This window comes from Ovis canadensis, chromosome 20 (assembly GCF_042477335.2).
Source record: "Ovis canadensis isolate MfBH-ARS-UI-01 breed Bighorn chromosome 20, ARS-UI_OviCan_v2, whole genome shotgun sequence".
NCBI classification, from domain to species: domain Eukaryota; kingdom Metazoa; phylum Chordata; class Mammalia; order Artiodactyla; family Bovidae; genus Ovis; species Ovis canadensis.
In genome coordinates, this window is record NC_091264.1 from 59,753,847 (window position 1) to 59,770,874 (window position 17,028).

General features: G+C 45.9%; 1 protein-coding gene across 1 annotated transcript in view; it reads left to right on the forward strand.

Annotated features, from left to right (window-relative positions):
* The window catches only part of ELOVL2 (ELOVL fatty acid elongase 2), a 52,565-nt gene that overhangs the window by 15,376 nt on the left and 20,161 nt on the right, over positions 1 to 17,028 (forward strand). The window contains exon 2 of the mRNA XM_069563070.1: positions 16,340 to 16,403. Coding sequence (XP_069419171.1) covers positions 16,340 to 16,403 — 64 coding nt within the window. The remainder of the gene's footprint in view (positions 1 to 16,339; positions 16,404 to 17,028) is intronic.

A 17,028-nucleotide genomic window follows, 5' to 3' on the forward strand; every position in this document is an offset into this window, starting at 1 on the left:
AGAAGAGAAATCTATGTCGGTAGATTCTCCCCAACAAAAGTCCAAATTTGGCCCATTTGGAGGGATGGTATTGGGGGAAGTTTTTAGGCACAGGCAAAAGGAATTGGTTATATCAATGGAAATTGGTTACTCTTATTCACAGTAAGGAAATGACAATCCACTCCAGGACTATTGCCTGGAAAATCCCATGGACAGAGGAGCCTGGTAGGCTACAGTCCATGGGATCGCAAAGAGTCGGACACGACTGAGCGACTTCACTTTCACTTTCATTCACAGTAAGAGGTAATAGTTCTATCAAGTTCTGAAAATGTTCACTTCTGAAGGCTCTGTATTTTGCAAAGATATTGACAGACTAACTGGAATAAATCCAGAAGAGGAGGCTGAAGAAAGCGAGGGTCAAGAGTGCCTGTCACATCTGTGGATGGGTGTCTGATAGTTTATGAATTAATGCTAGTGGGAGGAGGAAGAAGGGAGCAGGAAAGGCCAGACAACAAAGTCGGGAGGGAGAACGGGAAAGAGGAGTTTACTGAGGCTTTTGGAAGAAGTGATGGCTTGATATGAAATGTCAAGTATGTTCAGGGCTCTCAGGTGAAAGGAAAACGGTCCTGGTCGTGTGTGATTTTAGAGGAGAGAACTAGGACTGGTGGGTAACTGTTGGATGGAGAAAGATTTTTAACCCAAAATAAGGAATGGTTTCCTAAAAATGAGAAACATTCTAAAAATAGACTGTGCTACCTTGCCAAGCAGTGAGAAGTGTTTCACTAGAGGTTTTCCAGTAGGGTGGGTGGGTTTCTATTGGAATTATTGTGGAAATCAAGCATTTCCGACTTGGCTGCAAAGTTGAATTAGATGCCTTTTCCCCCCCCATATTTTGTGAATGAGGTTCACGGCCACAGTACTTCGTGGTGCCGGTGTCCGGGCAAGAACGGGGTCCCTTAACTCGTGTTCCAGTGCTTTCTGCCACATGAAGATGGTTGCTGACTTTATAGGGAAGCAGTCGTTTTTACTGAGTAAATAAATGTGTGGGCATCTCCTTTAAGAGATCCCGCTGAACTAGGAAAGCCCCTTCTGGGAGCTTTAATTAATAATGTGTGTAACACTGAGTTAGTCCTACATTCTGACACTCTGCTAAGTGCATGCAAGTTACCCTTATGAGACTGACATGAATATGTTTTATTCTAAAAGATTTTATCCTAAGCTAAAATAACTATTGGAAGGACTGATGTTGAAGCTGAAATTCCAATACTTTGGCCACCTGATGCGAAGAGCAGACTCATTTGAAAAGACCCTGATGCTGGGAAAGATTGAGGGCAGGAGGAGAAGGGGACGACAGAGGATGAGATGGTTGGATAGCATCACCGACTCAACGGACATGGGTTTGGGTAGACTCCGGCAATTGGTGATGGACAGGGAGGCCTGGCGTGCTGCGGTTCATGGGGTCGCAAAGAGGTGGACACGACTGAACTGAACTGAAAATAACCGTTGCTGTCATGGAGTTACATAGCTTTGTCTGTGAACATATTTAAGTGACTCTATTAGGAAATTCTTGAGATTGAAGGAATAGCAAGCTAGAATAAGTCCCTGGTAGCTCAGTCGGTGAAGAATCTGCCTGCAGTACAGGAGACCCAGGTTCAGTCCCTGGGTTGGGAAGATCCCCTGAAGAAGGAAATGAAAAACCACCCCAGTATCCTTGCCTGGAAAATCCCATAGACAGAGGAACCTGGTGGGCTGCAGTCCACTGGGTCACAGAGTCAGGCACAACTGAATGACTAACATTTAGGCTTATAAACAGTTAGGTGAAAATAGGACTCCTGCTCACTCAGAGAGAAGAGAGAACCGGCGAAAGCGTGTGTGTGTTGTAAGGGTTTCCCTTTGATTGTTAGCAGCTGCTGCCTCATGCTGCGTGTCCTGGTGGGCTTCAGAGCTCTGTTTTACTGAGACAGTGGACATGAAGAAAATAAACTGCTTCCATTTCCCCGCAATTTCTAGCTTTTCTGGTGAAGAAACCAAGGAGACTTGCTATTTAAGAATCAGCTGCTTGGTGGCTGTCCCAGGGATCTGTAATATAACACCTAACTCGAGTCCAGGATTAACGCGGAAAAGTTGGCTGGTCTCTCGTGTTACAGCCGGGAAGGATTGCTAAGGATTTCCCACCACGTGCTGTGCAGCAGAAGCTCACAGCCCCGCCGGCGTCTTCTGACCTTTTCGCCCAGCCTGCTGCTGGCTGCGGTGGTCTTTCCATTTCCAGCCTCGGGGCTGTTTAAAGCCATGCAAATTAGTTGGTCAGACTTTCTTTTTGAAAAAAAAAAAAAAAAAAACAAAAAACCCAAAAAACAAAACCCTGTCTAACATCTCCGGCTTTGACTTTCCACCTTTATGTAAATCCAACACCCGTTTTCACACAGTCAGACCGCGGAGCTTTTTCTGTCTCTTACGGCTCTAGAGACTAAGTTGGGCCACAACTTGAGAAATAACTAGAAACAACTAGAATCAAGTAAGGTCACTAGTGAACTTCACGTGCTCACATAATCTTCCCGAAAACCGAGCGGCATCCGGTACCTTCTTAAATAGAACTCTGGAATGTGGCTCACCCCTACTTCTACTGCCCAGAGGCGGTACCCTTAGCATTACTGAATTTATCTTTTCTCTTTTAAAGACTGGGAGGGAAAACACTGTGAGCCTGTTATAGCTGCTTTAGCTGGGTTGCGATGATCCCCTGGAGAAGGGAATGGCTGCTCACTCCAGTATTCTGGCCTGGAGAATGCCATGGACTATACAGTCTGTAGGGTCACAAAGAGTCAGACACGACTGAGAGACGTTGACTTCTTCAGTCATGTATTCACTTTAAATATTTCTTCTACTCTATTAAAAGTTACATGGCAGATAAGCATTCAAAAGACCTTGGTTGCATGAAGTTAAACTAAAAAATTATTGAATGAAAATGAGTGAAGTAACCCAGCTTGCTGGAGAAATGATTCAGTGTTCCTCTGAAAGGCTGTAGATTCACTTTCACCGACTTCAGTCCTGTCTGCCCAGTTCATTTCCAAATTACCCTTTGGGCCAACATACTTCAGACACTGGCACCATATATGAAGTTAAAAATATTTTTATTTAGTTATCTAATAAAGTAAATTTTAAACATGTTTTATGTTGATCTCCAGTAGTAGCTTCAAAGTTCTTATATAGGCAAAGAAGAGGACAGCTGTCTTAATTGGAAGCAGAGATAGAGGGTGCGGACCACAGAGAGGGCTTGAAGCATCTGTTGTTTAGCACTTTAGAGAAAATTGAGAAAACACGCTGCAAAATGCTTTCTATTCTCCACTGAATAGAAGCGACTGGTCAATAAGATTAAGGATAGTGAGCCTTCTCTGGTGGTCCAGTGGTTAAAAGACCTTTCCACTGCAGGGGACTGAGGTGCTCTGGGAACTAAGCTACCACATGCCATGAGGCTAAAAACAACAAAAAAAAATTAAGGATGGTAATACTTCATAAAAGTGTTCATCTAACAGACTCAAAACAATAGCTTGGGAAGAACTAGGAGAGATTTGTGATGCAATGCTGTTTTAAAAAACATGGGTGTCAGACTTCTATTTGTGTAATTTTCTTTATTTTGACATGGTATCTTGGCAGAGATAATCGGCTTAGCCATGCATGATGTATAGTTGTAGTCATTTTATCTTCTGCCTTATCTCATCTGTCAAATAGATAATACTTCTCACGGCTCTCTTCTCTCCACACCCCGCATAGAGTTGTCTTGTTTATTTCCTCAGCCCAGTGGTTTGGGAGGCAGTGTTGGCCTGATGGTTGAATGTTGATTGATTAATTAAGGTGACATCCAGAAGGTGTTCAGAATAACATGAGGTACCTAAAATCAGTGTGTAAAATTCTGACGCCATCATAAATACCAGTTCAGTTCAGTTCAGTCACTCAGTCGTGTCTGACTCTTTGCGACCCCATGAATCACAGCACGCCAGGCCTCCCTGTCCATCACCAACTCCCGGAGTTCACTCAAACTCATGTCCATCAAGTCGGTGATGCCATCCAGCCATCTCATCCTCTGTCGTCCCCTTCTCCTCCTGCCCCCAATCCCTCCCAGCATCAGGGTCTTTTCCAGTGAGTTAACTCTTCTCATGAGGTGACCAAAGTATTGGAATTTCAGCTTCATAATCAATCCTTCCAATGAACACCCAGGACTGATCTGCTTTAGGATGGACTGGTTGGATCTCCTTGCAGTCCAAGGGACTCTCAAGACTCTTCTCCAACACCGCCGTTCAAAAGCATCAATTCTTCAGCACTCAGCCTTCTTCACAGTCCAACTCTCACATCCATACATGACCACTGGAAAAACCATAGCCTTGACTAGATGGACCTTTGTTGGCAAAGTAATGTCTCTGCTTTTTAATACACTATCTAGGTTGGTCATAACTGTCCTTCCAAGGAGTAAGCATCTTTTAGTTTCATGGCTGCAGTCACCAATTGCAGTGATTTTGGAGCCCCCAAAAATAAAGTCAGCAACTGTTTCCACGGTTTCCCCATCTCTTTGCCATGAAGTAATGGGACTGGATGCCATGATCTTCGTTTTCTGAATGTTGAGCTTTAAGCCAACTTTTTTACTCTCCTCTTTCACTTTCAACAAGAGGCTTTTGAGTTCCTCTTCACTTTCTGCCATAAGGGTGGTGTCATCTGCATATCTGAGGTGATTGATATTTCTCCTGGCAATCTGGATTCCAGCTTGTGCTTCTTCCAGCCTAGCGTTTCTCATGATGTACTCTGCATAGAAGTTAAATAAGCAGGATGACAATATACAGCCTTGACATACTCCTTTTCCTATTTGGAACCAGTCTGTTGTTCTATGTCCAGTTTTAACTGTTGCTTCCTGACCTGCGTACAGATTTCTCAAGAGGCAGGTCAGGTGGGCTGGTATTCCCATCTCTTTCAGAATTTTCCAGTTTATTGTGATCCACACAGTCAAAGGCTTTGGCATAGTCATGATCCAGCGGATGTTGGCAATTCGATCTCTGGTTCCTCTGGCTTCTCTAAAACCAGCTTCAACATCTGGAAGTTCATGGTTCACATATTGCTAAAGCCTGGCTTGGAGAATTTTGAGCATTATTTTACTAGTGTGTGAGATGAGTGCAATTGTGTGGTAGTTTGAGCATTCTTTGCCATTGCCTTTCTTTGGGATTGGAATGAAAACTGACCTTTTCCAGTCCTGTGGCCACTGCTGAGTTTTCCAAATTTGCTGGCATATTGAGTGCAACACTTTCACAGCATCATCTTTCAGGATTTGAAATAGCTCCACTGGAATTCCATCACCTCCCCTAGCTTTGTTCGTAGTGATGCTTTCTAAGGCCCACTTGACTTCACATTCCAGGATATCTGGCTCTAGGTGAGTGATCACACCATCGTGATTATCTGGGTCATGAAGATCTTTTTGTACAGTTCTTCTGTGTATTCTTGCCACCTCTTCTTAATATCTTCTGCTTCTGTTAGGTCCCTACCATTTCTGTCCTGTATCGAGCCCATATTTGCATGAAGTGTTCCCTTGGTATCTATAATTTTCTTGAAGAGGTCTCTAGTCTTTCCCATTTTGTTGTTTTCCTCTATTTCTTTGCATTGATTGCTGAGGAAGGCTTTCTTATCTCTCCTTGCTATTCTTTGAACTCTGCATTCAGATGCTTATATCTTTCCTTTTCTCCTTTGCTTTTCGCCTCTCTTTCCACAGCTATTTGTAAGGCCTCCTCAGACAGCCATTTTGCTTTTGTGCATTTCTTTTCCATGGGGATGGTCTTGATCCCTGTCTCCTGTACAATGTCACGAACCTCCGTCCATAGTTCATCAGGCACTCTATCTATCAGAATTAGGCCCTTAAATCTATTTCTCACTTCCACTGTATAATCATAAGGGATTTGATTTAGGTCATACCTGACTGGTCTAGTGGTTTTTCCCATTTTCTTCAATTTAAGTCTGAATTTGGCAATAAGGAGTTCATGATCTGAGCCACAGTCAGCTCCCTGTCTTGTTTTTGCTGACTGTATAGAGCTTCTCCATCTTTGGCCGCAAAGAATATAATCAGTCTGATCTCAGTGTTGACCATCTGGTGATGTCCATGTGTAGAGTCTTCTCTTGTGTCGTTGGAAGTGGGTGTTTGCTAGGACCAGTGTGTAACCATCAAAAAAAGCCGTTTTTTTTTCTTCACATACAGCTCAGACTGCATTTTGCCTTTCTGTGACTTCTTTTCCCCTTAGAGCCAGCTAATGGTGCTCAGTTTGCCTTGACATCTGGATTGAAATGTTAAGGAAAAGGTATGATTTTCCTTCACCTTTTAGAAAAGGCTTTACAGGGTGGAGTGTGAAGTAAGTGTCACTGACACTAATGCTTGAAACAAAGAGGATGTGAGTAGGGCTTCATTCAGCAGGAGAGACTCTGCATTGCTCAGTAACTCCCACTATTGGTTTGTTTCTATAGCTTGAAAGAAGGAGAATATAATATAGTCTATCCATGTGACTCATAGACTGTCTCCTAGGATTAGCAGTACACATCTTTTGATGTTACCAAGAATTTACTGAAATGCTGTGGGTATTGTTTTTAAGGTGGTTTTTTTTTTTTTTTGATGTGGACCATTTTTAAAGTCTTTATTAAGTCTGCTACAATATTGTTTCTGTTTTAAGTTTTGATTTTTTGGGCCTAAGGCATGTGGGATCTTAGCCCCCCAACCAGGGATCAAATCTACACGCCCTGCGTTGGAAGGCAAAGTCCTAACCACTGGAGTTCCAGGGAAGTCCCTGTAGATATTTTTAGACCATATAGAAATAGAATACAGATGTAAAAATAGGTAGAAAACAAAGGTGTGATTATCACTTAAAAATGGAAATAAAGTCTGGCCCATGTCTTTTAGAAGAAACCATTGAAAGCTTTGCTTTGTTTTCACTTTGGGAAGGATAGCGCTTGTACATGCAGAACAGCCAACCTGCCTCCCCTCCGGTCAGCACTTGATAACCAGAGCACATACAAACAGAATCTCCTTTCATCACTGCTGTTAATTGTGAAAGAGCTTCATTCTTCCCCATGTGCCCAAACACAGAAGCTGGTACTGTTCCAAGGTGTCCTGAATACAACTATCTGGCCTTGGGTTAAATCTCCAAGGAGTTTGGTATTCACTGACAACTTCCTGGGGAAATAGAAGTTGTAGCAATCATTGCAAATATCTTGCATCGCAGCCTTAGCAGCTTTCCTGGCTCCTCACATACCCAGTATAGAATCCCTGAATGGCTGTATTTTCTAACTGTGAGATTGACTCTTTTTCTGTATAGCAGATTTCATTTTATACACTTGAAATTAAGGCAAGTTATTTAATAATATCTTTTAATGAGACCAGAATATTGTAAAAGAAATAATGTTGGTTCAGTTTTCTTTCCTTATTCTTGGAGAGAAGGCAACAACTTGCAAAATGACTGGCAGGGGAACCTAATATAATCAGGGCACTAATCCGATCATGAAGACCCACCCTCATCAGGTCATCAAAATCTAATTATCTCCCAAAGGCCCTGTCACTGGGGGAGAGGCTTCAACGTACAAATATGAGAGAAACAAACATTCAGTTCGTAACATGCAGACTATGTCACTTGTTTTAATTAGTAATTTGAATAAAGGTGCCGGCACTTTAAAAGTGACTAAGCCCAAAGGGAAAATAAATATTTGGAGTTTGCATAATCTTCAGAGTATAAGGTGGGGCTGGAAATGAAGATAAATTCAAAAGGGATAAAGGTCTAAATTCCATTCAAGTAAAAAAAAATCAGTTGTCTAAGTATAGAAAGGGTAAAGCTTGAATTTGATAGCAATTAACATGAAACATAATGGCAACCTTGGAGAAGGCAATGGCACCCCACTCCAGTACTCTTGCCTGGAAAATCCCAAGGACGGAGGAGCCTGGTGGGCTGCAGTCCATGGGGTCGCTAAGAGTTGGACAGGACTGAAGCGACTTAGCAGCAGCAGCAGCACCATGATGGCAACCTGCTCTAGTACTCTTGCCTTTATTTTTATTTTATTTTTTTTGTACTCTTGCCTTTAAAATCCCATGGACAGAGGAGCCTGGCGGGCTACAGTCCATGGAGTCGCAGAGAATCGGACGCGACTGAGCGTGCACACACACAACATGAGACGTACCTGGAAATGTTTGTTGACAGTGACTAACTGGTGTGAGTGTGAGTGCAGTCTTCTGATACTTTAATAGAAATACAGCATCCTGATCAAAAGGGGCCACCAGTTTCTCTGCAGTCTTCTCTCAGTAGGCCACTTTCAGAATATTGTATTCAGATAAAACAAATATAAGGAAAGGTGATGTTATTTCTGTTTCCACGGTGCAGATGGTCACGTAACCAGTATACAGTTACAAACTCACCGTATACAGCAAGTTTGAGTTTCATAGAGTAGAATATGCAGTGAAATCCTTGGTGCTGTGCTCAGTCACCTCAGTCACCTCAGTCGTATCTGACTCTTTGCGACCCTCTGCCTGCCCGGTTCCTCTGTCCATGGAGATTCTCCAGGCAAGAATACTGGAGTGGGTTGCCATGCTGTCCTACAGGGGATTTTCCCAACCCAGGGATCAACGTGCATCTCTTAGTTTCCTGTGTTGACAGGCAGGCCCTTTACCATTTGCGCCACCTGGGAAACCTTGGTTATAATCAAAGCACGTTTCAAGAGCAGGATCATCAGAGCATGGAAAATTTTTAGTTGTGTTCAGTGAAAGCTTTGAAAAAGAAATCTATGATGATGTCCCCAAACTTCCTTTTATACTGTCTTAAAGAGTGACGCGGTACTTCAGGTAGAGTGAAAGTGAAGGATGATGTAATATCGATGGGTGGTCTCTGAAGGGTCCCCACCCCCAGGTGGTGGTGTCACTCCTAGCAGTAGGACAAGGGGCGGGTGCAGGACGTCACCTGGGTGACCCCCAGCACTGCTCCGGGGGTGGGATGCTGGGGGTGTGGCAGTGGACATGGTCAGGTGGGCGGGGGTTAGCTGGCTCTGGGTTGAGGCTCTGTGATCAGGTAGAGACATTTCGGATGCTCTTTATTCTTCTCTGTAAATGCTACTTTCCATATGGAATCATTTCCCACTAGATTTTTTTCCTAAAGGACAACACCCTTCGCACACCTTGGGGTGTCGTTCTGCTGCTACAGATTCTCTCACACATGTATATGAAAATGCTCCCTGTTTCCCTCTCATTTTTGAAGGCTGCTCTGCTCCTCTCTCCTGCCACCCTGGGCAACCACTGATTTTGTGTCACACAGATAATTTTTTATTTTCTGGAATTTCATGTAAATGGAAACTGTGTAATTTGTTTTTTTGGGGGGGGGAGGGGGCTCTAGCTTCTTTAATGCAACATCATAATTTTGAGATTCATCCACATGTGTTTGCATCAATAGTTCATTCCTTTATGTTGCAGAGTAGTATTTCCTTGTAGGCTATATCACAGTCTATTATCCATTCATCCGCCTGCGTTTCCACATGTAGGACCCGGAGTGCAGCTGTGAACTCGGTACCCAGGCTCTGCTCTCACCCTTTGCTCAGAGTTCATCCTGGGTGACTAACACTGCCCCAGCTCTGTACTTTGGCTTACCTTTTCCTGACCCGGTGGGAACTCTGATTTATTCTTCCAATGCCATTTCATCCTTGTCTTTTTAGACTGCATTCTCAATAACTGTTTTAAAGAACCCAGAACCAAAGAGGTAATTGTCCCTAGGTTTCTGACCTTCCCCGGTTGGCTTTACTTCTGTCTGTCAGAAAGGTCACCAGGAGCCCTGGCCACGAGCATCTCCCAGCTGAGTCGCGTCTCCGTGGGTTGGCTGCTCCTTCCTCTTCGTCTAGACGATGTCCTGGAAGCCTTCAAAACTCGACAAAGCAGCAGCTCTTCCTGGAAGGCTGTCTTTATAAGAGATTTAAGTGAAATCTAGTGTTTTTCCTTTTGTTTCGGGTGTACAGGATAGTCATCTGGTATTTATAGACACTGCAAAGTGAACACCACAGTCAGTCTAGTTAACATGAACAGTGACCATTTTTTTCTTGTGATGATAACTCTGCTCTGTTCAGTTCAGTCGCTCAGTCGTGTCTGACTCTTTGCGACCCCATGAATCGCAGCACGCCAGGCCTCCCGTCCATCACCAACTCCCAGAGTTCACTCAGACTCATGTCCATCGAGTCCGTGATGCCATCCAGCCATCCCATCCTCGGTCGTCCCCCTCTCCTCCTGCCCCCAATCCCTCCCAGCATCAGAGTCTTTTCCAATGAGTCAACTCTTCGCATGAGGTGGCCAAAGTACTGGAGTTTCAGCTTCAGCATCATTCCCTCCAAAGAAATCCCAGGGTTGATCTCCTTCAGAATGGACTGGCTGGATCTCCTTGCAGTCCAAGGGACTCTCAAGAGTCTTCTCCAACACCACAGTTCAAAAGCATCAATTCTTCGGCACTCAGCCTTCTTTACAGTCCAACTCTCACATCCATACATGACCACTGGAAAAACCATAGCCTTGACTAGACGGACCTTAGTCGGCAAAGTAATGTCTCTGCTTTTGAATATACTATCTAGGTTGGTCATAACTTTTCTTCCAAGGAGTAAGTGTCTTTTAATTTCATGGCTGCAGTCACCATCTGCGGTGATTTTGAAGCCCCCCAAAGTAAAGTCTGACACTGTTTCCACTGTTTCCCCATCTATTGCCCATGAAGTGATGGGACCAGATGCCATGATCTTTGTTTTCTGAATGTTGAGCTTTAAGCCAACTTTTTCACTCTCCTCTTTCGCTTCATCAAGAGGCTTTTTAGCTCCTCTTCACTTTCTGCCATAAGAGTGGTATCATCTGCATATCTGAGATTATTGATATTTCTCCCGGCAATCTTGATTCCAGCTTGTGTTTCTTCCAGTCCAGCATTTCTCATGATGTACTCTGCATATAAGTTAAATAAGCAGGGTGACAATATACAGCCTTGACGTACACCTTTTCCTATTTGGAACCAGTCTGTTGTTCCATGTCCAGTTCTAGCTGTTGCTTCTTGACCTGTATACCGATTTCTCAAGAGGCAGGTTAGGTGGTCTGGTATTCCCATCTCTTTCAGAATTTTCCACAGTTTATTGTGAAATATTCAATATTGTTATTATTGTGAATTGGAGTATAATTGCTTTACAGTTTTGCGTTAGCTTCTGTTGCACGACAGTGTGAATCAGCCATGGTGGCTTGCTGTTAGTTGCTCAGTCATGTCTGACTCTCTGCGACCCAATGGACTGGAGCCTGTCAGGCTCCTCTGTCCACGGGATTCTCCAACGAGAATACTAGAGTGGGTTCTGCCATTTCCTTCTCCAGGGATCTTCCTGACCAGGGCTCGAACCCATGTCTCCTGCATTGAGGGGGATGCTTTATCATCTGAGCCACTAGGGAAGCCCAGCCACCAGCCATAAGTATACACGTCTCGCCTCCCCGCCACTGCCCCCAGCCACTATCTAGGTCATCACAGAGCACGGGGCTGAGCGTCCTGTGCTGTGTAGCGGCTTCCCGTGAGCCGTCTATTTTACACACGGTGGTGTCGGTTCAGCATTGTTAACTGTAGTCACCATGCTGTACATTGCATTGCTGGGACTTAATTCTTTTTTAATAACTGAAAGCTTGTACCTTTTGACCCCCTTCACCGTTTCTGCCACCTCCCAGCCCCCACCTCTGGCAACTACCGATCTATTCTCTGTATCTCAGTTTGGTTTTTTGGTTTTGTTTCTTTCAGATTCCATACATAAGTGAGATCATATGGTATTTGGTTTTTTTCTCTGACGTATTTGTTCACCCAGCATCATGCCCTCACGGTCCACCCATGTTGTCACAAATGGCAGGATTTTTCTTTTCTTTTTGTAAAGTATGTTTATTTTTTTTAACTATTTATCTACTTGGCTGTGCTGGGTTTCCGTTGCTGTGCAGGCTTTTCTCTAGCCGTGGCGAGCGGGGCGGCTCTCGAGTCGCGGTGCCTGGGCTTCTCATTGCGGCGGCTTCTCTCGTTGCAGAGCGTGGGCTCTAGGGTGCCTGGGTTTCAGTAGCTGTGGCCCCCTGCGCTCTAGCGCACAGGCTCAGGAGTTGTGGCCCATGGGTTTGTTAGTTGCTTTGCAGCATGTGGGATCTTCCTAGACCAAAGATCAAACCCCTGTCTCCTGTCTTGGCAGGTGGATTCTTTACCACCTTCTTTGGCACCAGGAAAACCCAGGACTTTCCCCCCACCTTGGGAACAGCCTTCTTTCCTTTTTCATTCCTATAGTTATGAACAGTATACTCAAGGACTTTTTTTATGGCTGGATAGTATTTCCTTTCTCGTGCATGGTTCTTACAGCGCATCACTATTAACCCTTCCTATCGTACTTGAGAAACTGACCCCTAGTTACTGATGCCTTGTCTGTTATCCTGTGTGACGATAAGGGCCATGCCTCCTTTGACTTCATATGTCAGCATCTAACATGGTGCTGACACATGGTAACGTCCAGAGAATTGGTTAATAAATCACGAAGCTAATGACCGAAAGAATTCATTCATAGTACCTTTCATTCTGTTCGCTGTTCCTGTCTCCTCCTCTTAGCTTTCCTTTTGTTCCTGTTTTCCTCCACTGTGACTGAATTTCTGAAAGATAATAGAAGTAATACAAGCCTTGTGACTTTTGTCATTGTATTAGATCTGCTGACACTGGAAGATGGATTTTGAACGCTAGCAAACAAACTGGGACAGTTTAAACATTGTGGGTAGATGTGGCGATGGAGAAGATTTCGTTGTTGTTTGTCGTGAGGGTGGCTACATCAGCGAGGTTAACCTTCTTTGCTTGGGAATGAGAGGCCTCTAGACAGGTCTGCCCTATTTGGACAGCAGCACAAATAAGACCATTTCACCCTGAGATGTTAGGTAACCGACCTTTCCCCAGTCTGGAGGTCTCCCAGGATGTCCCTCATGGAAACCAAAGATAAAAACACTATTTAAAATTTTCCAAAGTTGGTTTAGTTCAGATAGTTTTTTTCCCCTAATTTATCTATTTATATATTTTCGGCTGTGCTGGGTCTGCACTGCCGCGTGAGCTTGTCTCTAGTTGGGGCAAGAGGGGCTACTCTGTAGCTGTGGCACACGGGCTTCTCGTTGAGGCATCTTCTCGTTGAGGCATCTTCTCGTTGCAGAGCACGAGCTCGGCAGCTGTGGCTCACGGGCTTAGTTGGTCCGCGGCATGTGGGATCTTCCCGGACCAGGGATCGAACCCATGTCTCCTGCACTGGCAGGTGGACTCCACCACTGAGCCACCAGGGAAGCCCAGTTTAGTCTGTATACTTTCCATAGAGATACGGTGAAATAATAAAGGTCCTAGTTCACCGGTCAGCAAGTCGTGGGTGCTAATAAATGCTCGTCTTTCATCCTCATCCTCCTCCCCAAGCTGCCTGAGGTTCCCAGAGACCTACGTTTCCTTGAAATTGCCTCCAAATCAATGTCACGAATGTGGGACAGACGCAGACAGTAAGTGCTGATCACCAACACACATCTTTTCTGATGCCAGCCAGTAACTCCATTCTCCTCTTTGGCACTTATCATTTTCTTTGAGAATAAAATGCGTTTGACTGCACACTAGCTGTTGATTATGGAGAATGTTCTGTGTGAACTTCCTGACAACCATCCAGGTAACTCACTTGCTGTCGAGAGGCCAGTCTGCTCACTTGAAATCCTCATCAGATTTCCCTTTCCCAGGAACACTGTGCAGTGTTCATCTCTTCCTACCTTTCCTGGAGGAGGTGCTCCAGACCTTAGCGGCAGGGGAAGGGAACACCTGAGCAGGTATTCTGAGCGGTGTGATGGCACTCCAGCGTGAAAGGGAGGCAGCAGTCAGGTGATCAGCCATCAGATGCTTAGCAGAAACTCTCCAGTCCCACCCTGAACCCACTAAAGTGAGGGTAATTAATTTGGGGTAAATTAATTTGTGGAAAATTCTGAGAGAGATGGGAATACCAGACGACCTGACCTGCCTCTTGAGAAACCTGTATGCAGGTCAGGAAGCAACAGTTAGAACTGGACATGGAACAACAGACTGGTTCCAAATAGGAAAAGGAGTGCGTCAAGGCTGTATATTGTCACCCTGCTTATTTAACTTCTATGCAGAGTACATAATGAGAAACGCTGGACTGGAAGAAACACAAGCTGGAATCAAGATTGCCAGAAGAAATATCAATCACCTCAGATATGCAGATGACACCACCCTTATGGCAGAAAGTGAAGAGGAACTCAAAAGCCTCTTGATGAAAATGAAAGAGGAGAGCGAAAAAGTTGGCTTAAAGCTCAACATTCAGAAAACGAAGATCATGGCATCCAGTCTCATCACTTCATGGGCAATAGATGGGGAAACAGTGGAAACAGTGTCAGACTTTATTTTGTGGGGCTCCAAAATCCCTGGAGATGGTGACTGCAGCCATGAAACTACAAGATGCTTACTCCTTGGAAGAAAAGTTATGACCAACCTAGATAGCATATTCAAAAGCAGAGACATTACTTTGCCAACCAAGGTCCATCTAGTCAAGGCTATGGTTTTTCCAGTGGTCATGGATGGATGTGAGAGTTGGACTGTGAAGAAGGCTGAGCGCTGAAGAATTGATGCTTTTGAACTGTGGTGTTGGAGTAGACTCTTGAGAGTCCCTTGGACTGCAAGGAGATCCAACCAGTCCATTCTGAAGGCGATCAGTCCTGGGATTTCTTTGGAGGGAATGATGCTGAAGCTGAAACTCCAGTACTTTGGCCACCTCATGCGAAGAGTTGACTCATTGGAAAAGACTCTGATGCTGGGAGGGATTGGGGGCAGGAGGAAAAGGGGACAACAGAGGATGAGATGGCTGGATGGCATCACTGACTCGATGGACGTGAGTCTGGGTGAACTCCAGGAGTTGGTGATGGACAGGGAGGCCTGGCGTGCTGCGATTCATGGGGTTGCAAAGAGTCGGACACGACTGAGTGACTGAACTGAACTGAACTGAACTGATGGACAGAGGAGCCTGGTGGGCTGCAGTCCATGGGGTCGCTAAGAGTCGGACTGAGCGACTTCACTTTCACTTTTCACTTTCATGCATTGAAGAAGGAAATGGCAACCCACTCCAGTGTTCTTGCCTGGAGAATCCCAGGGACGGGGGAGCCTGGTAGGCTGCCATCTCTGGGGTCGCACGGAGTTGGAGACGACTGAAGCGACTTAGCAGCAGCAGCAGCAGTGACACTATCTATTGTAATAGTAAATGGATGCTAATGTGCTGAAAACGTTTTGAAAAACAAAACATAAAGACAATGGGAAAAATAGCCATAGTACCTAATTTCCTTCCTTGAAAAACGAGTTGTCTTTGTGGTTTTACGTTTAGCTTTGTGAAATACAGTTCAGCTAAATTTTTCTTTAATACTAGGTTGTGTCTTGTGGGTGTAGACTCTCCCTGTGGCTTGCACACAGACATTTCACACATCCTGCAGGTGTAGACCCTGTCTGTGGCTTGCCCACAGACATTACGTGCGTCCTGTGGGTGTAGACTTCCCTGTGGCTTGCGCAGATGTTATGTGCATCCCACGGGTGTAGACTCTTCCTGTGGCTTGCGCACAGACGTTACGTGCGTCCTGCCGGTGTAGACTTCCCTGTGGCTTGTGCATAGACGTTACGTGCGTCCCGCGGGTGTAGACTCTCCACAGACGTTACGTGCGTCCCGTGGGTGTAGACTCTCCCTGTGGCTTGTGCAGACATCACGTGCGTCCCGCGGGTGTCGACTCTGCCTGTGGCTTGCCCATAGACATTATATGCGTCCCGCAGGTGTAGACTCTCCCTGTGGCTTGCACACAGACGTTACGTGCGTCCCACGGGTGTAGACTCTCCCCGTGGCTTGCGCACAGACGTTACGTGCATCCTACGGCCTGTGGCTTGTGCAGACATCACGTGAGTCCTGCGGGTGTAGGCTTCCATGTGGTTTGCACATAGCCCAGGAACTGCAACGGTAGGAGTTGTTTGTGGAGAAGCTTCTACCTCTCTAAGTATCCTCAAAGGAGATGGGACAGTCAGTCACCCTTGAATGTTTGAAGGTTCCAAACTGTCCTCTAGGACTCCTCTTACCTAAGAAATGGAAAGAGAAACTGTTTCCTTCCCAGTCCTTACAGGCTGGTGATGGTGAGGCCGCATCTCTGGTCCACCTCCCGCAAATCTCTGCAGTCAAAAGTCCCCGAGGCCAGGACCCTTGGAGATTCAGTCAGCCGTGTGTTGTTGGCAGTGGTTCATTTTGAGAGATTCCAGAAGCATCTGCTTAAAGCATCTTTTCTTTTTCTTTTCAGGAGCATCTGAAGGCCTTTGATGATGAAGTCAATGCTTTTTTGGACAATATGTTTGGACCTCGGGGTGAGTGAAAACTTGAGAACTCAAGGTGGAAGGAGCACTGTCTAGTTAGAGAAGAGGATGGCGCCCTTGCAGGTGTCTTGTGAACAGTCCAATGCCTACCCCTGAGAGAGCTGCCACCCCTCCCCCTGGGGCCCCTCCACCCCCTGAGACCTGCTGCCCCTCCTCCCTGCCGCCCCTCCCCCCGGGGCCCCTCCTCCCCTGAGAGACCTGCTGTCCCTCCCACACCCCCACACCCCCCCCGCCCCCGCCCTTGTAGGGCCCCCGCCTCCTGCCCTCCAGCCTCTCCCCAGGGCAGGAACACATTGCAGTGCCATCCGTGCCTCTGGTCCCTCCACGGCTGCCATGGTGGCAGTCCTTTCCTTCCAAGCCTGCTTCTTCCTCTCCTCTCTTCCTCCACCTGCCTCCCACCTCCTCACACATGGTCTCTCTGCCCCTCCCTGTCCGATAGACTCCCTCTAGACACGCTGGGCTTTCCCTGCCCGGAGCCACGGTTTGGGCTCCTCGGCTCCCAGCCATCCTGAGGGTCCCGGTGGTTCTTCCATCACCGCCCACTCAGACCACAGGGGACCTCCTGACACAGCTGCCCTTCCTCGTCGTCTGCTCAGTGGCAGCTGCAATAAGACTT